The sequence below is a fragment of the Solanum stenotomum genome, chromosome 6 (genome assembly GCF_019186545.1).
Source record: "Solanum stenotomum isolate F172 chromosome 6, ASM1918654v1, whole genome shotgun sequence".
NCBI classification, from domain to species: Eukaryota; Viridiplantae; Streptophyta; class Magnoliopsida; order Solanales; family Solanaceae; genus Solanum; species Solanum stenotomum.
In genome coordinates, this window is record NC_064287.1 from 23,409,204 (window position 1) to 23,428,761 (window position 19,558).

Sequence of the window (19,558 nt, forward strand, 5' to 3'; positions counted from 1 at the left end):
AATATCAGACAGGGGAAAGGGTAAGTAGTGGAGGTCCTGAAAGCTCTCTCGTGGATCTCTGCCAGCAGCATTCGGGCAAAGTCGATCTCTACTCCCGCCACCAATGCAGCAACCATCACCGCTCTGTCCCAAGTGACCTGATTGTCAGCTTTTGTGGGCGACACTCTGTTGCGTACCAATAGCCAGAAGAATTTTGCTACGAAGTTCAATGTGGCCTTCCGGATGCCCAACCGTGGAGCAGCGACCCATTCTGCACGCTCGCCATCTGCAGCAATGTACCTGGCCAGCCATAGTATCACAGCCTCTCGCTGCTCAGTATTCCTCTGGAAAGTGCCACTCCGCACGATGTCCCAGCGGTAATCAAATTCCGACGTGTTAGGAGACCAAGAGTGGCCCGTGGTAGGACCATAGAGAAACCGGCTAATGGTGGCGGGTGATATATCCACCGGACACCCTCGAACCAAGGTGGAAGTGAGCGGGGCCTGCGCTAGTGGCTTTGACCGCTTGGAAATGGACCCGCGGAGAGTGGCAGCATAGGAAGCATAGAACTCCCGGACAATCTCCTCGCTATACGTCCCTGGGTCTCGAGCCATCCAGTCACACTTGTGAAGTTTGAAAAGCCGGTGAATATCTGGCACAGTATGCAAGCTCCCCGTGAGGACTCTGCGCTCCTCTTGTATTAATCGGGCCATTTTCTGTTTGTCATTCACCATCTTTGCATCCCGATAGATTTGCCATTGACCCTCGACACACCACCTATTCAGCTCCCCTGCTACCGGAGCGGGTTCATCATTCCTTGGTGCAGGAATGGCCTCTGAACTAGTTGCCTCATCAGACGAGGCTGCTTGGTCATTCTCTCCAGACCCTGTGGACGATTTGGCGTTGGACCCTGTAGCATGGACAGACTCTGATTGTGAAGAGTGGGAAGACTGGGAGCCTGAGGCATGGGTAGACTCGGATCCGGACATAGGTCCCTCCGAACTGGAAGCAGCCCCAGTTGGTGACCCGATCAGTGTGTGGTCCTCATCAGACTGGGAGACAGTGACTACGTCGGGGATCACCTTCCGGGGGGTTCTCCTGGGTGCTGCGCGAGAGGCCCTAGGGTTGAGAGGCACATATGCGGGGTCAGAGTCATTCTCGGTGTCCTCATCAATCAACCGGAAGCTAGGGGCAACCGATTTGGACTTACCCCGTTTCGAGTAGGTGACCATCTTCTTGGGTGCCATCGTACCTGCAGGAACGTCATTAGTGCCAAAACTAACCATATGTAGCACAAGAACTTATTTAGAGTTGGTAACGACCCTAAACTAAGTCCACAAAAAAAATATGACATATGCTACAGAAGTCATCCACGGAGGAGACCTACGGTCCGTAGACTGATCTACGGTCCTTGGATATCTTCCGTGGATCAGGGGGTCGGAAATGTAGGTCGTAGATGGAAACCACGGAAGTAAAGAACGGTCCGTAGATGGATCTACGAACCGTGGTCGACCTCCCTGGTTTTACACTTGGTGACAATTTGCATGTGCCTCTAATGACGAACCCCATCTACGGTCCGTAGACGGGTATCGTGGAAGCCATCAGTGCCAGGTATCATACATTTTTGGCTTTTGGTTTCAACATTAACACAACCTAATCATGCATATACACACTCAAAATATGCTAGTTCGTCATTCTTAAGATTCCGACCGATTATTATACCCAACAATTTAGACTAGATCTGGAACCCTAAGTCAAAACTAGCATATACTAATTACGATCACATAAACACACATTACAATTAATGCTATACAATCACTATCTATCGTTCCAAGGGCATTGTACTATTCAAGTTTATCATGCAATTTCATCTAACAATTACCCAAGGTCAAGACCCACTCCCGACCCTCTAAATTCAACCTATGAATCGAAATTCAAAGTGAAGAGAAAGTCTATTACCTTACAAACAACAAGGAGTGGGGTGATTACGTGCGATACTATGATCTACCAAGCCAAGGAGTCACCTTTTCGTCACTGACCAAACACCGGACCCTTTTTGTCAGATTATGGAGTGGGTTGACTATGGTATGGAAGGGTTTTGGGAATATATGGAAGGGAGGATATTATGTGGTGGTTATGGAGTGATTTGGGGAGTTTAAAGAGTGGGTGAAACGGTTTTGGGAGTAATGGAGGGAAGGGAAATGATTTGAAACAATAGGGGTTTTAAGTAATGGGGGTCCGGGTCGGGTCAGTCAACTGTAGGGTTTAGACTCACGAGACCTCGTCTACGGTCCGTGAGTCGATCTACGGTCCGTAAATCGGGATCGTAGATCACAATTATACTAGGACAATTTCAGGGACTTACCTGGGATCTACAGACACCATTGACGGTCCGTGGATTAATCGATGGACCGTCGATGGGGTCCGTAGACCTCTGCACCAGACCATTTTCTACAGATTTCTTATATAGTGTACCTGCACATGTAGCAACCAATAGACTATTTTTTTTACATTTTCTGGACACTTTTTAGACACGGACCCTATATTACTTCTAGCCAACACTAAGAACTAAAATACTGAAACCCCTACCTACATTGATACAGAGACGGAAGTAATCAAAGAAAGCTAAACTACGTAATGGAAAACAGAACCCTATCGTTGGCTAGATTGTACATCTTGGGTTGCCTCCCAAGCAGCGCTTGATTTAACGTCGCGGCACGACGCAGGTGTCTTGATTACTCAGACTTCATCAAGATTGCAGGCCTCAGTCACTTCTTGCACAGTTTCAGCATTTCCCAGATAGATCTTGATCATTTGCCCGTTCACCACAAACCTTGTTTCATCCTTATTTTCAAGCTCAACAGCACCATGCGAGAGCACTTTTGTGAGCAAAAATGGCCCGGTCCACTTGGACTTGAGTTTGCTTGGAAATAGGCGCAACCTAGAGTTGAATAGCAGCACAAGATCACCAACCACAAATTCTCGCTTTTCAATTCGTTGATCATGATACCTCTTCATCTTCTCTTTGTATAAGGCTGAACTTTCATAAGCTTTTAGGCGAAACTCATCAAGCACATTCAAGTCATTCATCCTTTGATTAGATGCAGTGCTCCAATCCAAATTTAACTTCTTCATTGCCCACATAGCCTTGTTCTCTAGCTCTACTAGTAAATAACAAGACTTCCCATATACAAGTTGGTAAGGCAACATACCTATGGGGGTCTTGTATGCAGTGCGATATGCCCATAGAGCATCATCAAGCTTCCTTGACCAATCCGTTCGATTGGCGTTCACAGTCTTCGCCAATATCCGTTTTATTTCTTTGTTGGACACCTCAACTTGACCGCTAGTCTGTGGATGATAAGGAGTGGCTACATTGTGACGGACACCATATTTCTGAAGTAGTGTTTTGAAGCACTTATTACAAAAGTGAGAGCCTCCATCGCTAATAATAGCCCTCGGTGTACCAAATCTGGAGAAGATATGCTTTTTCAAGAATGCGGTGACACTTTTACCTTCGTTGTTGGGGAGTGCTACTGCTTCCACCCACTTCGATACATAATCAACCGCGACCAGAATATACTTCATCCCGTATGAACTCACAAATGGGCCTATGAAATCAATGCCCCATACATCAAACAATTCGATCACCAGTATGGGATTCATAGGGAGTTCTTGCCTCTTTGAAATCCCTCCATCTCTTTGGCAACGATCACAAGACTTGGCGAAATCATGAGCATCTTGGTGGATGGTAGGCCAATAGTATCCACACTGTAAAATCTTATGTGCAGTCCGAATACCACTATGATTTCCACCAACGGGGGATGAATGGCATGCTTCAAGTACACTCAACATTTCAACCTCAGGCACACAACGACGAATAATCCCATCAGCACAACTACGATACAAATAAGGTTCATCCCAAAAGAATTTCTTCACATCATGCATAAATTTCTTTCTTTGGTGAAAAGACAAATCGGGTGGCACAATGTCGCTTGCCAAATAATTAGCAAAGTCTGCGAACCAAGGAATCAAATCATTAGAGGCAGCCAATACCTGTTCATCTGGAAAAGCATCGTTAATTTCAGCCCTATCTCCAAGCTTTAGCATGGCCTCTTCCTCTAATCTGGACAAGTGGTCGGCAACTTGATTTTCGGTTCCCTTTCTATCTTTTACCACAAAATCAAACTCTTGCAGCAACAATACCCATCTAATCAATCGTGGTTTTGCATCCTTTTTCGCCATCAAATACCTCAATGCAGAATGGTCAGTATGCACGATGACCTTAGTACCAAGCAAGTAGGAACGAAATTTTTCGAATGCAAAAACCACTGCAAGAAGTTCTTGTTCGGTCACTGTATAATTCTTCTGGGCCACATTCAGAGCTTTGCTAGCATAGTAAATAGGGTGAAGAATTTTCTCACGCCTTTGACCCAATACTACACCAAGCGCCACTCCACTCGCATCACACATTACCTCAAACGGTTGTTCCCAATCTGGTGAAATAATGATAGGTGCTGTAACCAACTTTTCCTTCAACTCTCCAAATGCTCTAAGACAAGCATCATCAAAGCAGAACTTATTCTCCTTCTCGAGCAGTTTGCACAAGGGATGTGCAATTTTTGAGAAATCTTTGATGAATCTCCTATAAAAACCTGCATGCCCAAGAAAACTTCTAACACCTTTTACAGAGATAGGTGGTGGAAGCTTTTCTATTACCTCGACTTTAGCTCTATCAACCTCAATACCTTTCTCTGAAATTCGATGACCCAACACTATACCTTCTTTTACCATGAAATGATATTTCTCCCAATTGAGCACCAAGTTGCAGTCTTCACATCTTTTGAGCACCTCGGCCAGATGTTCTAGACAATGATCAAATGAATCACCTACAACTGAAAAATCATCCATGAACACTTGAATAGTGTCCTCCACCATATCAGAAAATATCGACATCATACATCTCTGGAAGGTCGCTGGAGCATTGCACAATCCGAATGGCATCCGTTTGAAAGCAAAAGTCCCATATGGGCAAGTGAAGGTGGTCTTCTCTTGATCTTCGGGAGCTATAGAAATTTGATTGTAGCCCGAATACCCATCAAGAAAACAATACCAACCCTTGCCTGCAAGCCTATCTAACATTTGGGCCATGAATGGCATAGAAAAGTGGTTTTTCTCTGTCCACGCATTCAGCTTCCGATAATCCGTGCAAACTCTCCATCCAGTGACAGACTTCATTGGAACAAGCTCATTTCGTTCATTTGGAACCACAGTCATACCACCTTTCTTTGGTACACACTGCACAGGACATAGCCAATTACTATCTGAGATGGGATAAATAACTTCCACATCCAGCCAGTTGATGATCTACTTTTTGACTACCTCTTGCATAGGTGGATTTAATCTTCTCTGGTGCTCAATACTGGGCTTATGATCTGACATGAGTTGGATTTTGTGAGAACAGATACCGGGGGGAATCCCAATAATATCTGCAATAGTCCACCCAATCGCTTGCTTGAACTTCTTTAATTCTGTCACCAAACACTCTACTTGCCCTGCAATTCAAATCTGCTGCAATGATGACCAGCAAAGTACTCTCTTCGCCTAACAATACATTCCTCAAGTGCGGTGGTAGAGCTTTAAGCTCTAATTTTGGTGCCTCCACAATAGATAGTTGTGTGGGTGGGGACTCGCGATTCTTCATGTCGAGCTCATACTTCTTTGGTTTGAACCGATATTCACACTTCTCAAGTGCGGCTACCAACTCATTATACTCGTCAATACCATCACTACCAAAATTCATCATCACTGCTGCTAGTGCCTCAACACCTAATCGCTCTTCAATTTGCACTTCTGACCCACTCTCCACTCTGTAAGTTATAGCAGATACTGTTTGTAGCTCACCATTCTGTTTCATGGATCTACAGATATTGAAAGTTTCTTCTTCATAGTTCAGTCTGAACTTCATCTGCCCCTTTTCCATATCAACCAACGCACGCCCTGTGGCAAGAAATGGTCTCCCAAGGATGATGGGAACCTCAAAATCAACCTCACAGTCAAGAATCACAAAATCCGTCGGAAAGATGAAAGACTCTACTTTCACTAGCACATCATGGAGCACACCTATGGGCCTCTTCACAGTCCGATCAGCCATCAGTAACCTCATTGCAGTGGGCTTTGGATCCCCTAGACCCAACTTCTTGTAAATATATAAAGGCATGAGGTTGATGCTAGCACCAAGATCACACAATGCCTTAGCAATGTGTAATAACGCTATAGTACATGGGATCGTGAAAGCACCAGGGTCTTCCTTCTTCTGCACCAGAGATCTTGTAGCAATAGCACTACAATACTACAATCTATCATCATCTTCAAAACTCACAGACCTTTTCTTTGTCACCATGTCTTTCATGAATTTTGCATATCCAGGCATTTGCTCCAAGGCTTCTATCAAAGGAACATTGATAGAAAGTTGCTTCAACATAGTGATAAACCTGTGATATTTACCATGTTCAGTCTTCTTCACTAACCTCTGTGGAAAATGTGGTGGATGTCTATGTATGGGAACCACTTTCTGAGGTATCTCCACTTCTTGTTCTGTCACAACCTCTGACTCATCTCTAACTTTCACCACATCATCTTCTTTTCTATTCTCAACTTCCACCACAGACGGCATAGGTGGATCTATGGTTTGCTTACCTCCTCGAGTGGTAATTGCCATACAATGTCCATCATTCTTTGGATTCTGGATGGTGTTGCTTGGAAGAGTGCCAGGTTGATGCGGGTTCACTGTAGTAGACAACTACGTCATCTGCTGCTCTAGATGCTTTATCGACACTGCATGGGCATCAACCTTTTGACCAATACCAAATAAGTCGTTTCTCATCTCCTTCACATTCTCATCAGTAGCATCAAACCTTCTCATCATCTTCTGCATCATATCTTCACTACGCGTCATATTACCTCCAACATCCCTAGCACTAGATTCCCGATTTTGAGGGGGAAGATAGGGTCCAACTCGATCGTTTCTATTGCCATAGCTATTCCTGTTGTAGTTGTTGTCGCGATTGAAGTTCCCATCTCGGACATAGTGACCCTCTCGATTGTAATTTCCATAGTTCCGACCTTGGTTCCCTTGACCTTGGCGCCAATTTTTCGTGTTAGATCCTTGGGCGTTTGGTCGAAAACCCCCCGTCTGATCGTTCACCGCATAAGTGTCCTCTTCATAGTAACACTCCTCAACTAGTGGTAGAGTTCTAGTTAAGTAATTTACAGCATTTACCTTTTCTGCTCCTCCACTCACATGCTTCAACACCAACCCCAACTCTGTCCTCATCTGAGCCATCTCCTCACGAATATCATCTGCAGAGTTAACAGTAGCATTATGAACAACAAATGTATTTCTCCCAGTATCTGACCTTCTAGTGCTCCACGCTTTATTGTTGCGAGAGATCCTCACCAATTTTTCAGCAATCTGTGCGTACAATCACCATATGAACCTCCAACAATAGTGTCAAGTACTGCTTTATTGTTGTCATCCTGTCCTCGATAGAAATATTCCTTCAGTGACTCATCATCAATACTGTGATTTGGGACACTTCTTACGAAAGCAGTGAATCTGTCCCACGAGCTACTCATAGACTCTCCAGGTAATGCCATAAATTGTTGACCCGATCTTTGTGATTGAGCTTCTTAGACACTGGATAGTACTTTGCTTTAACTACCTCTGCTAGTTGGTCCCATATGAAAATTGAGTTATAAGGAAGCTCAGTGAACCATACCGCAGCATTGCCTGTCAGTACCAGAGGGAACACTAGTAACCCAATGACGTTCATATCCAAATCTGGTCTACCTACACAACTTTTGCAAACCACCCTGAGCTTGGCTAAGTGAGCATGTGGATCCTCCGATGGCGATCCTGAAAATAAGTCTCTTGCTGTAAGCATCTGCATCAAACTACTAGTCACCACAAATGTGTGCCCTGGAGGTAGAGGAGGTAGGACGATGGGTCCATCGGAGTCTGCTATGTCGACGTTGCCCCGATAGTTGTCATGGTGTTGTGGGCCTGGTGGACCACGCACTCTCACTGCATCTCCCAATTGATTTTCAGCTAGACCCCGGTTTTCCCCGCCAACTACACTTGCCTGCTGTAACTCAACTGCTTCATCTAGATTTCCTCCGATAGGATGATCTGGAAGTCCTTGATTGTTCATTCTTCGCAAAGTTCTGTTCAATTCTGGATCGTACGGAGTAAGTGGTTCGTCTTGGCTCCGTGTACTTGGCATACACTAGAGTCGGAACCTGAGAGAGACAAAAACACAGAAAAAAAAGTAAAATTAGGAAATATTTGACTAACGTTCAATATTGTAGTTAAAACTAAATCTAAAAGCCAGATTCCCCGGCAGCGGCGCCAAAATTTGATACGCTCAAATTACACCTCCTTTCAGAAGCATAAGCGATCGTTATCAAGTAAAGAACCCAACTTGTAGATTGAGATCGATCCCACGAGGAAAATGGTTTAGACTTTACTTTTAACCAACAATTATATTCGATTAGTCAAATATTTCCAGAAACAGGTAATAAAAAGGGGGTTTTGCTCGTGTGAAACAAATAGTAAGAACTTAATAAGTAGTCAATAATTAAACTCAACTTTGGTTGTTATCAAGATAAGAGAAATAACTAGGGTATACGTGTTCCCCATAATCTCATAACGCAGTAATCCTAGTAATAGCAATCCTTTTCTAGTGTATTACGTGCAAAGTGATAAGTTAGGTATCTCTAAATCCTTGGTCCGGCATCTAGAGAATTTCACCCCGCACCTTGGTCCGGCTACGTGTGTATAATTTACTAACCCTTACCTTTACCTCATATTAGACATCATAATCGATGTTTGGCTTAGTTATTACTTCGCAACAATCGACACTAGCCTATTAGATAGTATCACACTAAATCTATGTTGATAATTCTTTTCTTGTTAATTACCTCCTTGGTCCGGCAAGTAGTAACAAGGCGAGTTCTAACGTTGGCCACCGTTAAAAAGACTTCTAACCGAAAGAATTATCAATGCATGCAAAATATTAGTCAAGAATTGCTTATTTACTAGTCATACTTTGTTAATTGATCATGGTTCCCACAACCCTAGTTGTGGATTTAGTTACTCATATTGGCAAGAACACAATTCATAATTGTAGATGAAGAAATCATGAACTTACGTAAAGAGAATAATAAACCCAGAAAATTAACTTGAGTTGCAAAGCCAAAATCTTCAAACCGAACTTGGGAAATCAATAATTGCTAGGGTTGCAAATTAATCTCCAAAGTTACAAAGCGAAAATAGAATAATAGTCTCTAACCCCCAAAAATGAGTTTTACATGTCTTATTTATAGAAAACAAATCCTAAATAAAAAAGGAAACAAATTAAGGAAAGTTTTGTTCAGGTACGCGTCTTCGATCCACGAGACTGACTTACGGACCGTCGATGGATCTACGGTCCGTAAGTCCCTTCCGTCACTCGAGACTCAGAAAATATTTCAGGATCCAAAAATCAGCTTCTCTGAAGCAAACGACGGACCAACAGCACAGACCGTAGATCGACCTACGGTCCGTCAATCCCTTCCGTAACTCCATACTTAGAATCTTCAAAAATCAGGTACTGGAACCCTCGCAGCTCACTCTACGGATCAACAGTACGGTCCGTAGATCAATATACTGACCGTCAATGGGCACCGTGGTTCCACACTTGGTCAGATTTCCCTAATTTGTCCTCAACAGCATGCCTACTGATCTACGTTCATCACCTACGGACCGTGAATGGATCTACGGTCTGTAGATGACCTCTGTGGATGCCTTTTTCTGCATTTCCTTCAGCTGTCTCTAAACTTCCGCGCCTGAACACCTTTCCTGCAAAACATGATAAAACACATAAAAACCAATATAAAAAGGCCCTATACACTCACAACTTGTAAGTGAAATGTCTTAGAAATACCGTAAACTCACGGTATATCAAATACATATATCATATCATGTTGGACATGGTGGAGAATACCTATGCTTGTAAAATGATATGAAGGTGAATACATATTTAATATAATGGAGGGGCATGTAGGCGTATACCTATGATACCCTAAAATGGTCATGGAGGCGAATATATATGACTGTACAAGCACGACAAGATGTGAATACCCATTAGCCTTTACAATAGGCATAGAGAGGTGAATCCCATGTCTTGAAAGTAAATCATGAATAATGTAATTTATGTCATGATGAATGAAACGTTTGATTGTTGCTAGAATGGCCTCCCATGAGATGTATGACAAGAGGTGAATCCCCATGTCTATAAAAGGTAAGATAAAGATGAGAATGATTGGTGATGAGTTTGAGTGATGGCCTAAGGTTGTCTATATTAATGAGTAAGACTAGTGAAATATTATGCATGTCTTGGCTAAGTATGACTTGAGGTTACTTTGTGGAGTATCTCTTATATTAGAAATACTTATATACATGACTATGCTTATGACTTATGTTGTAATATTTACTATTATAGCCTAGGCGTAATGTTGACTAATGCTTAAGTTATGCCTATGTTGATGATTTATGCTAGCCATAATATTTAGTACATGTTTGTACTAACACATACTTTTTCCTACATTCTTATCAAATGTAGGGTCAGGCGATATTGACATCCATCCTCGTGGCTTGGTTCATAGTAGATCAAGGAGTGAAGATTTGGTGAGGCCTCATAACATTCAAGGATTTGACCACCATGTCCTATTGTCGTTTATTTTATGTTAAATTTTTTTTTATGGGTTGTGTCCCAAAGATAGTCATATTTTTGATGGTTTGAGACAAGTGTAATAGACTTCCGCTTCGTTTTATGAAACTTTGATGTTATGAAAGTTGTTTTAAATTTCTGCCCATTTCTATTATCTTATGTTATGATATGCTAAGGGGCTTGTATAAGGCCTATCGAGGTCTTCACCTTGTCCTGGGTCGTGACAGTTATGGATATAAGCCTCGTGATATGAACCTATACATATAAGCATTCATGTCTCATTGTATGTTCAATCTCTTAAATACATGATTTACTCTCAATGGCTAGCAGCATTATGTTGTGTGATGGATATTCTTATATAAAAAATTCTCAAATGAATCATGCTTATGATCTTTCATTATAAAGTTCTCTTAGTGATCCTTTTTAGTTAAGAGTGGTGTTGTTGATAGTAGTGGTGTGATGATACAGAAAAGGATTACTATTTTCTAATTGTGATAGTGTTGGTCTGTTTATTCCATCTAAGGTGAAAAATTTGGAGGAAAAATGAGATAAGATTTTACAATGAGTAATAAGTCAGTTCCTAGTAATAATGCATGAAAGTTATGTTTGTAGGAGTGACGAGAGAATAAGGTATTCTTATAAGGAGTGGTTAGTAGGAGTCCATGCTGTGGTTATAGTACTAGGCTTGAATATGGTTTTGGTAGCGTGTGTATGAAGGCACGATACATTAGGTAGTTCTTGATTAAGACTCGAGGTTGGTTGGATTTATTTGTAACGAGTAGTGTTTTTGGGATGAGACTTCCTACAAAGATATAGAACCCGAACCTTCTGATTTATATAAGAATAATACCCCTATGTTAAGTACTTTGTTATTTAGAGTTAGGCTTCAATATAGTACTCTCTTGGATATCCTTAAGGACCAATGTATCAAGGATTGAGCTTTCCCTTCTTACCGAATCTCATAACACCCTTCACTGGTGAAATCTTCAAATAGACCCAATCATTAACCTCAAACTCCAAGTATCTCATTCTAACATTTGTATAGGATTTCTGACGATGCTGTTTTCAACCTTTCCTGAATAGTCTTCACCTTCTTCATGGCTTGATGAACTAAATTTGGCCCTATCAACTCAACTTCAGAAACCTCAAACCAATCAATAGGAGATATATATATCAACCCATAAAGGGCCTCATAAGGAGCTATATCGATACTTGAGTGATAACTATTATTGTAAGCAAAATTTATGAGAGGCAAGTGGTCAATTCAATTACCTTTGAAATTCATGAAACGTGATCTCAACATATCCTCTATGTTCTGAAGTGTGTACTCATCTTGGCCATCTATCTGAGGATGAAAAACAGTACTAAGGTTTAACCTTTGAACCCAAACCTTTATGAAATGACTTCCAAAACAAAGCAGTGAAGTGCATACCCCTATTCGAAATGATGGAAAAGGGGACTCCATAAAGTCAGATTATCTAACGGATGAATAATGTAGCATAATCTTCTACTAATTTTTTAGTCTTTACCGCCAAGAAATGGGTTGTTTTAGTCATCCGATCTACAATCACCCAAATCAAATCATGCGGCCTACGAGATTGCGGCAAGCCAGTAAAGAATTCCATATTAATCATTTCCCATTTCCATTTTGGAAGAGCTATGTTCTGAGCCACACCACTTTGTCTTCATTGTTCTACCTTGACTTGTTTGCAACTTGAGCATTTAGCAAAAAAATCATCGATACACCTCTTCATATACATCTGTGTGGAACCGGAATAGATCGAATATCTGAAAATATGAGCTTCTGCCATGATCCTTTCTTAGAGCTCATCCACATTTTGAACACACAATTTGCCTTGATATCTAAACACACCATCTCCCCCTTGTTCAAATAAGCTATATATAACTGAAAACATATTGTTGACTCATGTGGTTCATGAACACATCCACATAAATGCCACAGACGTAGTGGCTCTATGTCTTGAGAGAAAAAACTACTACTGCCAACTCGAGATCATGAGTCTCGTAGTTCCTTTCGTGAATCTTCAGCTGCCCAGAGACATAGGCTATAACCTTACCTTTCTGCATAACCACACAACCAAGCTCCACTCTGGATGCATCACAATAGATGACAAAAACCTTTATACCCTCTGGTTGGGTCAATACTGGAGCAGTAGTTAATCGAGTTTTCAGTTCCTAAAAGATTTGATCACAAGCTTTAGACCATTAAAACTTAGCTTATTACTGAGTCAACATAGTCAACAAAGATGAAAAATATGAAAACCTTTCGATGAACCTTTTGCAGTACCTATCCAACCCCAAGAAACTCCTTATATTAGTTAGCGAGATGTGTCTAAGCCAACTTGCATTGCCTCAATCTTCTGAGTCTCGACTCGAATTTCTTCGCCAAACACAATGTGGCCTAAGAAAGCCACATATTCAAGCTAGAACTCACACTTAGAAAACTTGGCATATAAAAAAATATCTCTCAATAGCTCTTTTAACCCTTTTAACTCAAATGGAGTCATTCTATATGACAAAATAGAAATAGGTTGAGTGTTAGAAAGAATATCTATTCTGAAGTATATTTATCTCTTAGGAGGCACTCCGGGAAGCTCATCTAGAAAGACCTTTAGAAACTCACTCAAAACTGGAACTGACTGAATAGGCGGTGTCTCAACACTCGAGTCATTTACTCAAACTATGTGATAGATACACCCCTTAGAAACTAAATTTTTGGCCTTAAGGTATGAAATGAAATGACACTTACGCACTGTTGAACAACTCCTCCACTCTAAAACTATCACATTAGAAAACTAAAATTGACTACTTGAGTTCTACAATGGACTGAGACATAACAAGCATGAAGTTAATCCATACCTAGAATGATATCAAAATCCACTATGACTAGCTCAACGAAGTCAGCCACTGTGTCATTGTGATAGACGGGGATGGTACAATCACAATAGGCTCTTTTTTTTCTAAAATAGATTCACCAACAGGTGTGGAAACACTGCAGTGTTCAAGAAGTTATTCGGGAGAAATGTCAAACATCATCGATACATAGGAAGTCACAAAAGACAAGCTCGCACCTTCATCAAGCAAGGCATAAAAATCAATAGAAAAGACTTTTAGTATACCACTGACAACATCTAGAGGGTTCTCTTAATCTCGTCTAATATTCATAACATACAAAAGGTTTGCTTCTCCGCCTATCCCTAAAGTAACTCCTCTTGGAGAAGCTCTGTCTGTTGGAGTCGCTGAAGAAGATTTGGCTTTGTTACCCCCATTACCCTGCATGTTCTTAGGGCACTCTCTCATAAAATGACACGTCTAACCACACATAAAGCAACCATTGGAGCTATCACAACATGTTCCTGGGTAGTTCCTACCACACTTAGCACATGTGGGGGTCCAAGTAGCCTTTTGTGCCATACTACCATGAGACTGAGTAGGTTGAGCTCTTAAATTATGATTTCAATGGTCATTTTTGTTCCTTGGTGCAGGTACACTAACTTATGATGGAGTAGGTCTAGAGGATCTCTACTGAAAGACTAATCCATTCTAATTTTTGTTCTTCTACTGGCCAGTTTCATAACTTGTTGTCCAAGCCCTCTTGTTATGAAACTCTTCTCTGTCCTTTAACTTATCTTCCTCAACGTGCTTTATATGAATCATGATTCTGGATATGTCCATGTCGCCTATCAACATAGTCACCTTTCCTGTCTTACTCGATAAGCGGGATAGCCCGGGTATGAATAAACTCATGCTGCTCCTCATATCCGCCACCATATCCATAGCATAGCAGGATAGTTGAGCAAACTTAAGGTTGTACATTTGCACACTTATAGCTTCCTATTTCATATTCAGAAACTCTCTCCCAAGAAAGCATTCTCAAACACAGCCTAACCCAAAATTGGTTCCCCTTCTGCCATGTTCTTCTTCCACTGATCATACCATATCCTAGCATCACTTTTGCGACAATATGAAGCTATCTCCACAGGCTCTGCATCAGCAACATGCATAACCTCAAATACTTTCTGTAGCTCTTCCACAAAGTTTTATAGATCCTTAGTGATCTTTGACCCCATGAAATTTGGGGAATTCAGCCTAAAAACTCAGTAATTCTAGATGTTTTAGCAACATCTTGATGATCAAGTCCTTGTTGACCAGCCTGATTTTTCACTACTTTAGTCATGACATTCCTGAACTTGGCATTGGTGACATATCCTTAATGGGGTTGAACTTATTGTCCATTGTGTGCTTCTTGACCTTTAGGATTAGTGTTCCTCCATGTGGGATATCAAACACCTCTTCATGGAGTCATGATCTAAAAATACATGCATACGTACGAGTTAGAATAAACATTTATACAGTGAAACTCTATCGTACGAACATGAGTAAGAAGGAAATAAAAGTTCCTAAATGACATAGCTTCCTCATTATAGATGTGGTACTCTTCACACCAATAAGAAGGACTCTACTAGACATATCTTCATAAACACTCTGTCACTCTTGAAATTTGTGCTCTGATACAACGTTTGTCATACCCCAAACCTACATCTTGGACTCGATCGGCACTCGAGAACTATTTTTTCTCCCCAAGTGAGCCCTTAGCCTTTCTAACTACTTAGTGGAAGACTTACTCAAGTGATAATATGCTTAGAAACATAATTTAGAACAATAAAACTCAAAGCAAATACTTGACTCAAACTATTTGTTAAATACTCAATAATGTAGAAGTGATGGTTTGCAAAACATCTCAAGGAAAAGTAAATACTAAGCGAATCCTAAAATCTATCTATATATGAAGCCTCTATAGTTCAACATGAATGCCGGGACAAGACCCATGCAACCTAAAAGGACTATACTGAAAATAAAAGTTGAGTCCTCCAGAATTGAAAGAAGCTCACCAAAAGCTAAGTAGAGTGCAAAGTGAACTCAATTAAGTGCATGTTGATGATCATGAACACATGTATCTACATCATAAGAAGATGCATGTCGAATGGATCTGTACATTTAATATAAGAGTATCAAATAAATTGAATGAATAAATAACTGAATTGATAATACTGGAAGAATACTCACCTAAACTCAACTCAATACAAAGTAATACTAAGAGATGAAATATTTAAAGCTTCATCAATAAAAGATTCTAACTCAAGGATATATATATATATATATATATATATATATACACACACAAACATATATACAATAAATTACTCATAACTCTTATTTAGGATATTCTGTAACTGAAAACCATCACTATGAGTTATGTGATGATACAACGTCTCTCCGATGTTGGCAGAACTTTCATATACCTTGTCGAGGTATTGAACAACTCAACTAAGTAGATCTACTAAAACTCTACTTCAAAGCAATAAGGAGTCATCTAAAAAGTATGTCCTTTACCCGTGTTGGCTACATGGTTTATGAGGTATGTGAGTTGTTTGAAATCATCCCCATATCGATGCATAATATTACTCCCAATAAATATATTTTCATGCTCAAATATATAAAATATACTCTTTCTCAATTTAAGGTAATTGCTCAAAATATCCTCTTAAAAGAGGTAATTGCTATGAAATAATTGTGAACTCATTACTCATTTAGAAATAGAAGTTTCTTGTTTCTCAATATAAAAATCATTACCTTGGAAATCAATAGTCCGTTAAACTTGACTCAAAATGTCTCTTTAAACTTCTCTCCGAACTCATCTTTACTATCTTACAAAATTAATTTAACATAATTGTTCGGTTAAAAAGGTTCTCAACAAATACTCATTGAATACTCAAAAAAAGGGTTCATGCTGAAAAATATACATGAAAAATCAACTAAAAAATCTTAATGCATAATATATAAAAGCTCAAAAATTAGGAATAACAACTCCGAATTCACCAACAACTCATCTAATAAATACTCAAAACTAAGAATAGAACCCTAGATTACTCATTTACTAATAGAAAGTAGAAGTAGGGTGTGAGGACTAACTCAATCCATCACTATTTTAGCCTTACATACCTGGGAAGAACAAGGTTCTTGGTGAACTTGACGAAATTCAGAGAATGTTAGAAAACCCTAGCTTTTCTTCTTTTGGATCCATGATCTATGTCTTTGAAGTGTTAACGAACATAAAATAATATTTTAACACTGTATAGACCCATAATGAGGTGAAGAATTGTATTTGTTTAGGCTTAGAAGGGGTGGGAAAAGACTAAACTACCCTTCTTAAAACTGACAAAAAACCTTCTACAAATCCATCTACAGTTCGTTGTTTGGTCTACACACTCTAGATCCAATTAGTGGAATTCATATTGAATTTTAAGGCTCAAACATTCATTCTACGAATCCAATCTATGACCTGTATAAGTTTGTACGAACCGTATATCCAATCTGTAGACTTTATACAGTTTTTGGGCTTTAAAGTCCATTCTACATGTCCAATATACAGCCCTTAGAAGTTCTTATGACCCGTTGAATGGATCTGTAACAATTGGTCCCCAAAATTCAACGTCTTTAAAGTTTTTGACGGTTTGAAAGTACGGGTCGTAGTTAAATCTACGACCCATAGATTTGATCCATAGTTCACAGACTCATAGAACTATGATATGGCTGTCTCTGGTACAATGATCATTACTTTTTACTCGAAACTCTAAATGAGGCATACTTAGTGGAGTTGGAAACATGACTCAAAGACCTTCAATTTGATAGGTTGTAGGTTACCTAGTTCATTAGTATGTGCTAAAACGTATGTTCATTTGAAGTTGATCTAAGTAGAATCTTATGTAAAAATTTAATCGGTAATGAAACTTTAAACTCAACTTTGTGTTAGGGGCTCTTGTGACCTTAAGTCATATCCAATTCCATTCGAACACCAAAGATATGACCTTTGCACACATGAGAAATTTAAGAATCGTCTGATACGATTTTACATGCAAATAAAGAATGGTTCGTGCCTTAGCTTAAGAATTTTTACGGTGTCATAGAGTCAACCAATACATCCCATTCATAGCATATATACTTGATATAATAAATCACCCCACCCCCCAAAGAAAAATATAAGAGAGTAATCCATAATTACCCTGTAAGCAGAGAAGACATGACACAAACCATTACAAATATACCATTTTTTAATAGTCTAGATACTCTCAATCTATCAAGAACAAATTCAAAATAAGTTTACAGTTGATTGATAAATATATTTGTCACGCCCCGAGCCTACACCCTAGATGTGACTAGAAATCAAGAACCATTGTTGGCCCCAAGTGAACCGTTGGTCTGGCTCAACTCTAAGCAGAAGACTTACTCAACATAAGATAAACTTAAAAGATAAACTTTAATCAACTGTCTCCAAAGATAAACTTATAATGGTTTAAAGGAAACATTCAACTGGCCAAAGAGGAACCTCAAGTCTTTAAACATTAATAACTGAAATGAAAAAGACTCATGAACGACAGTCTATCTATCTATGAAGCCTCTGATACTATGAGGGATATCAGGAAAAGACCCTCGATCATCCTTACAAAACTGAAATAGCATGACATAATTAACTGAGTGATCATCCGGAAGCAAGCAGGCTCACCAAACAAATTTGGAAATCGCGTGGATCAACAAAGCGCTGCTTCATGATCATTGTTACCTGTATCTGCATCATGAAATATGCAGGTCAAATTGCATCGTTACATGGAATTTACAAGCATATAAGGGGAACATTGAACATAACATGCAAGCTTGAATAACAAAAAGGAAACATACTCACCTAGGCTCTACTCAACTCATATATACTCAACTCAATGCAATATAAAACGACAATAAAAGTGCAGTGATATAAAGCATTTAAAAACAGTAGATAGCAACTCAATGTATGTAAAAATACAAAATAGTTCTGTTTGGGAGATTCTCTAACCAACAATCATCACTATGAGCTATGTGATGATACATCGTCTCACCCACGCTGCTAGAACTATCATAAACCTTGCCAGGATATAGAAATCCTCAACTAAGTGGATCCACTAGTCTATGCTTAAAATAAATAAGGAATCATCTAAAAAGTATGACCCTTTCTACCTACGTTAGCTAAATTGTTTATGGGGGCTGTTAATTGTTAGAACTCTCCCCCATATCGGTGCTCAATACTACTCCCATAATATAACTTTGCGCATTATGTTTTAATGAAAACATTACCTCATCCTCAACTTTGAGATTATTACTCAAAAGGTTTTTCTAAAAAGAGATTGTACTCAAAACCGCTCATGAACTCTTTTGGAAATAGGTGTTTCCTTTTTTCTTAAATGTAAAAACATTTCTTTTGGGAATAATTAGTTCCCATATACAATTTTAAAAGAAAATGAATTCAACTCTAATCTTCCTCAAACTCAACGCTCAAGTCTTAAAACAAGTTCAAAGATTGTAAAAAGATGGCTTAATATGACTCAAAAAACTCTCAAGACTTGACTCTTAGCTCTACCTTAAATTTGAATTATGAATTCAAGAATTATACTTAGGATTGTATGACCTCTCAATGATTTAGTAGGATTAAGATAGTTGATCATAAGACCGAGTGAAGATCAAATTCAAAGAACACTGGCGCGACGCAGAGATGGAATTGAATATCTGGTCGCGAAATATGTTTGAGGCAAAAGACTCTATATCCTCTCCGTGACATGGAAAGGGGATAATAATTTGGTGATTGAAAATATAAGCGCCTACGCGACAAGAACCTGGGCGCAATTATTTGCCCGATCTTTTCCTCTCCTCCCAAACTCGGTTCAACTAATAGCCACTACAAATCTATTGTCAAAATT

At 39.7% G+C, this 19,558-nt stretch overlaps 1 protein-coding gene across 1 annotated transcript; it reads right to left on the minus strand.

Moving 5' to 3' along the window:
• Positions 1-12,725: 12,725 nt before the first annotated feature.
• Positions 12,726-14,776, minus strand: LOC125868594 (uncharacterized). Its single transcript, XM_049549219.1, has 3 exons — positions 14,662-14,776; positions 13,115-13,173; positions 12,726-12,947 (listed from the first exon to the last, which is right to left on the minus strand). The coding sequence occupies exons 1-3, from the start codon at positions 14,774-14,776 to the stop codon at positions 12,726-12,728; spliced, it is 396 nt and encodes a 131-aa protein (XP_049405176.1).
• Between the last annotated feature and the right edge of the window lie 4,782 nt (positions 14,777-19,558).

Bases quoted from the DNA above. Each gene is read 5' to 3' on its own strand.
- LOC125868594 (XM_049549219.1), bottom strand. From the start codon at position 14,776: ATGCATGTTGCTGATGCAGAGCCTGTGGAGATAGCTTCATATTGTCGC. The intron at 13,174-14,661 runs GTTAGGCTGTGT...TGGCTTTCTTAG, and splicing joins AGAAGGGGAACCAATTTTGG to GCCACATTGTGTTTGGCGAA. The intron at 12,948-13,114 runs GTTGGCTTAGAC...CAAATCTTTTAG, and splicing joins AGAAGATTGAGGCAATGCAA to GAACTGAAAACTCGATTAAC.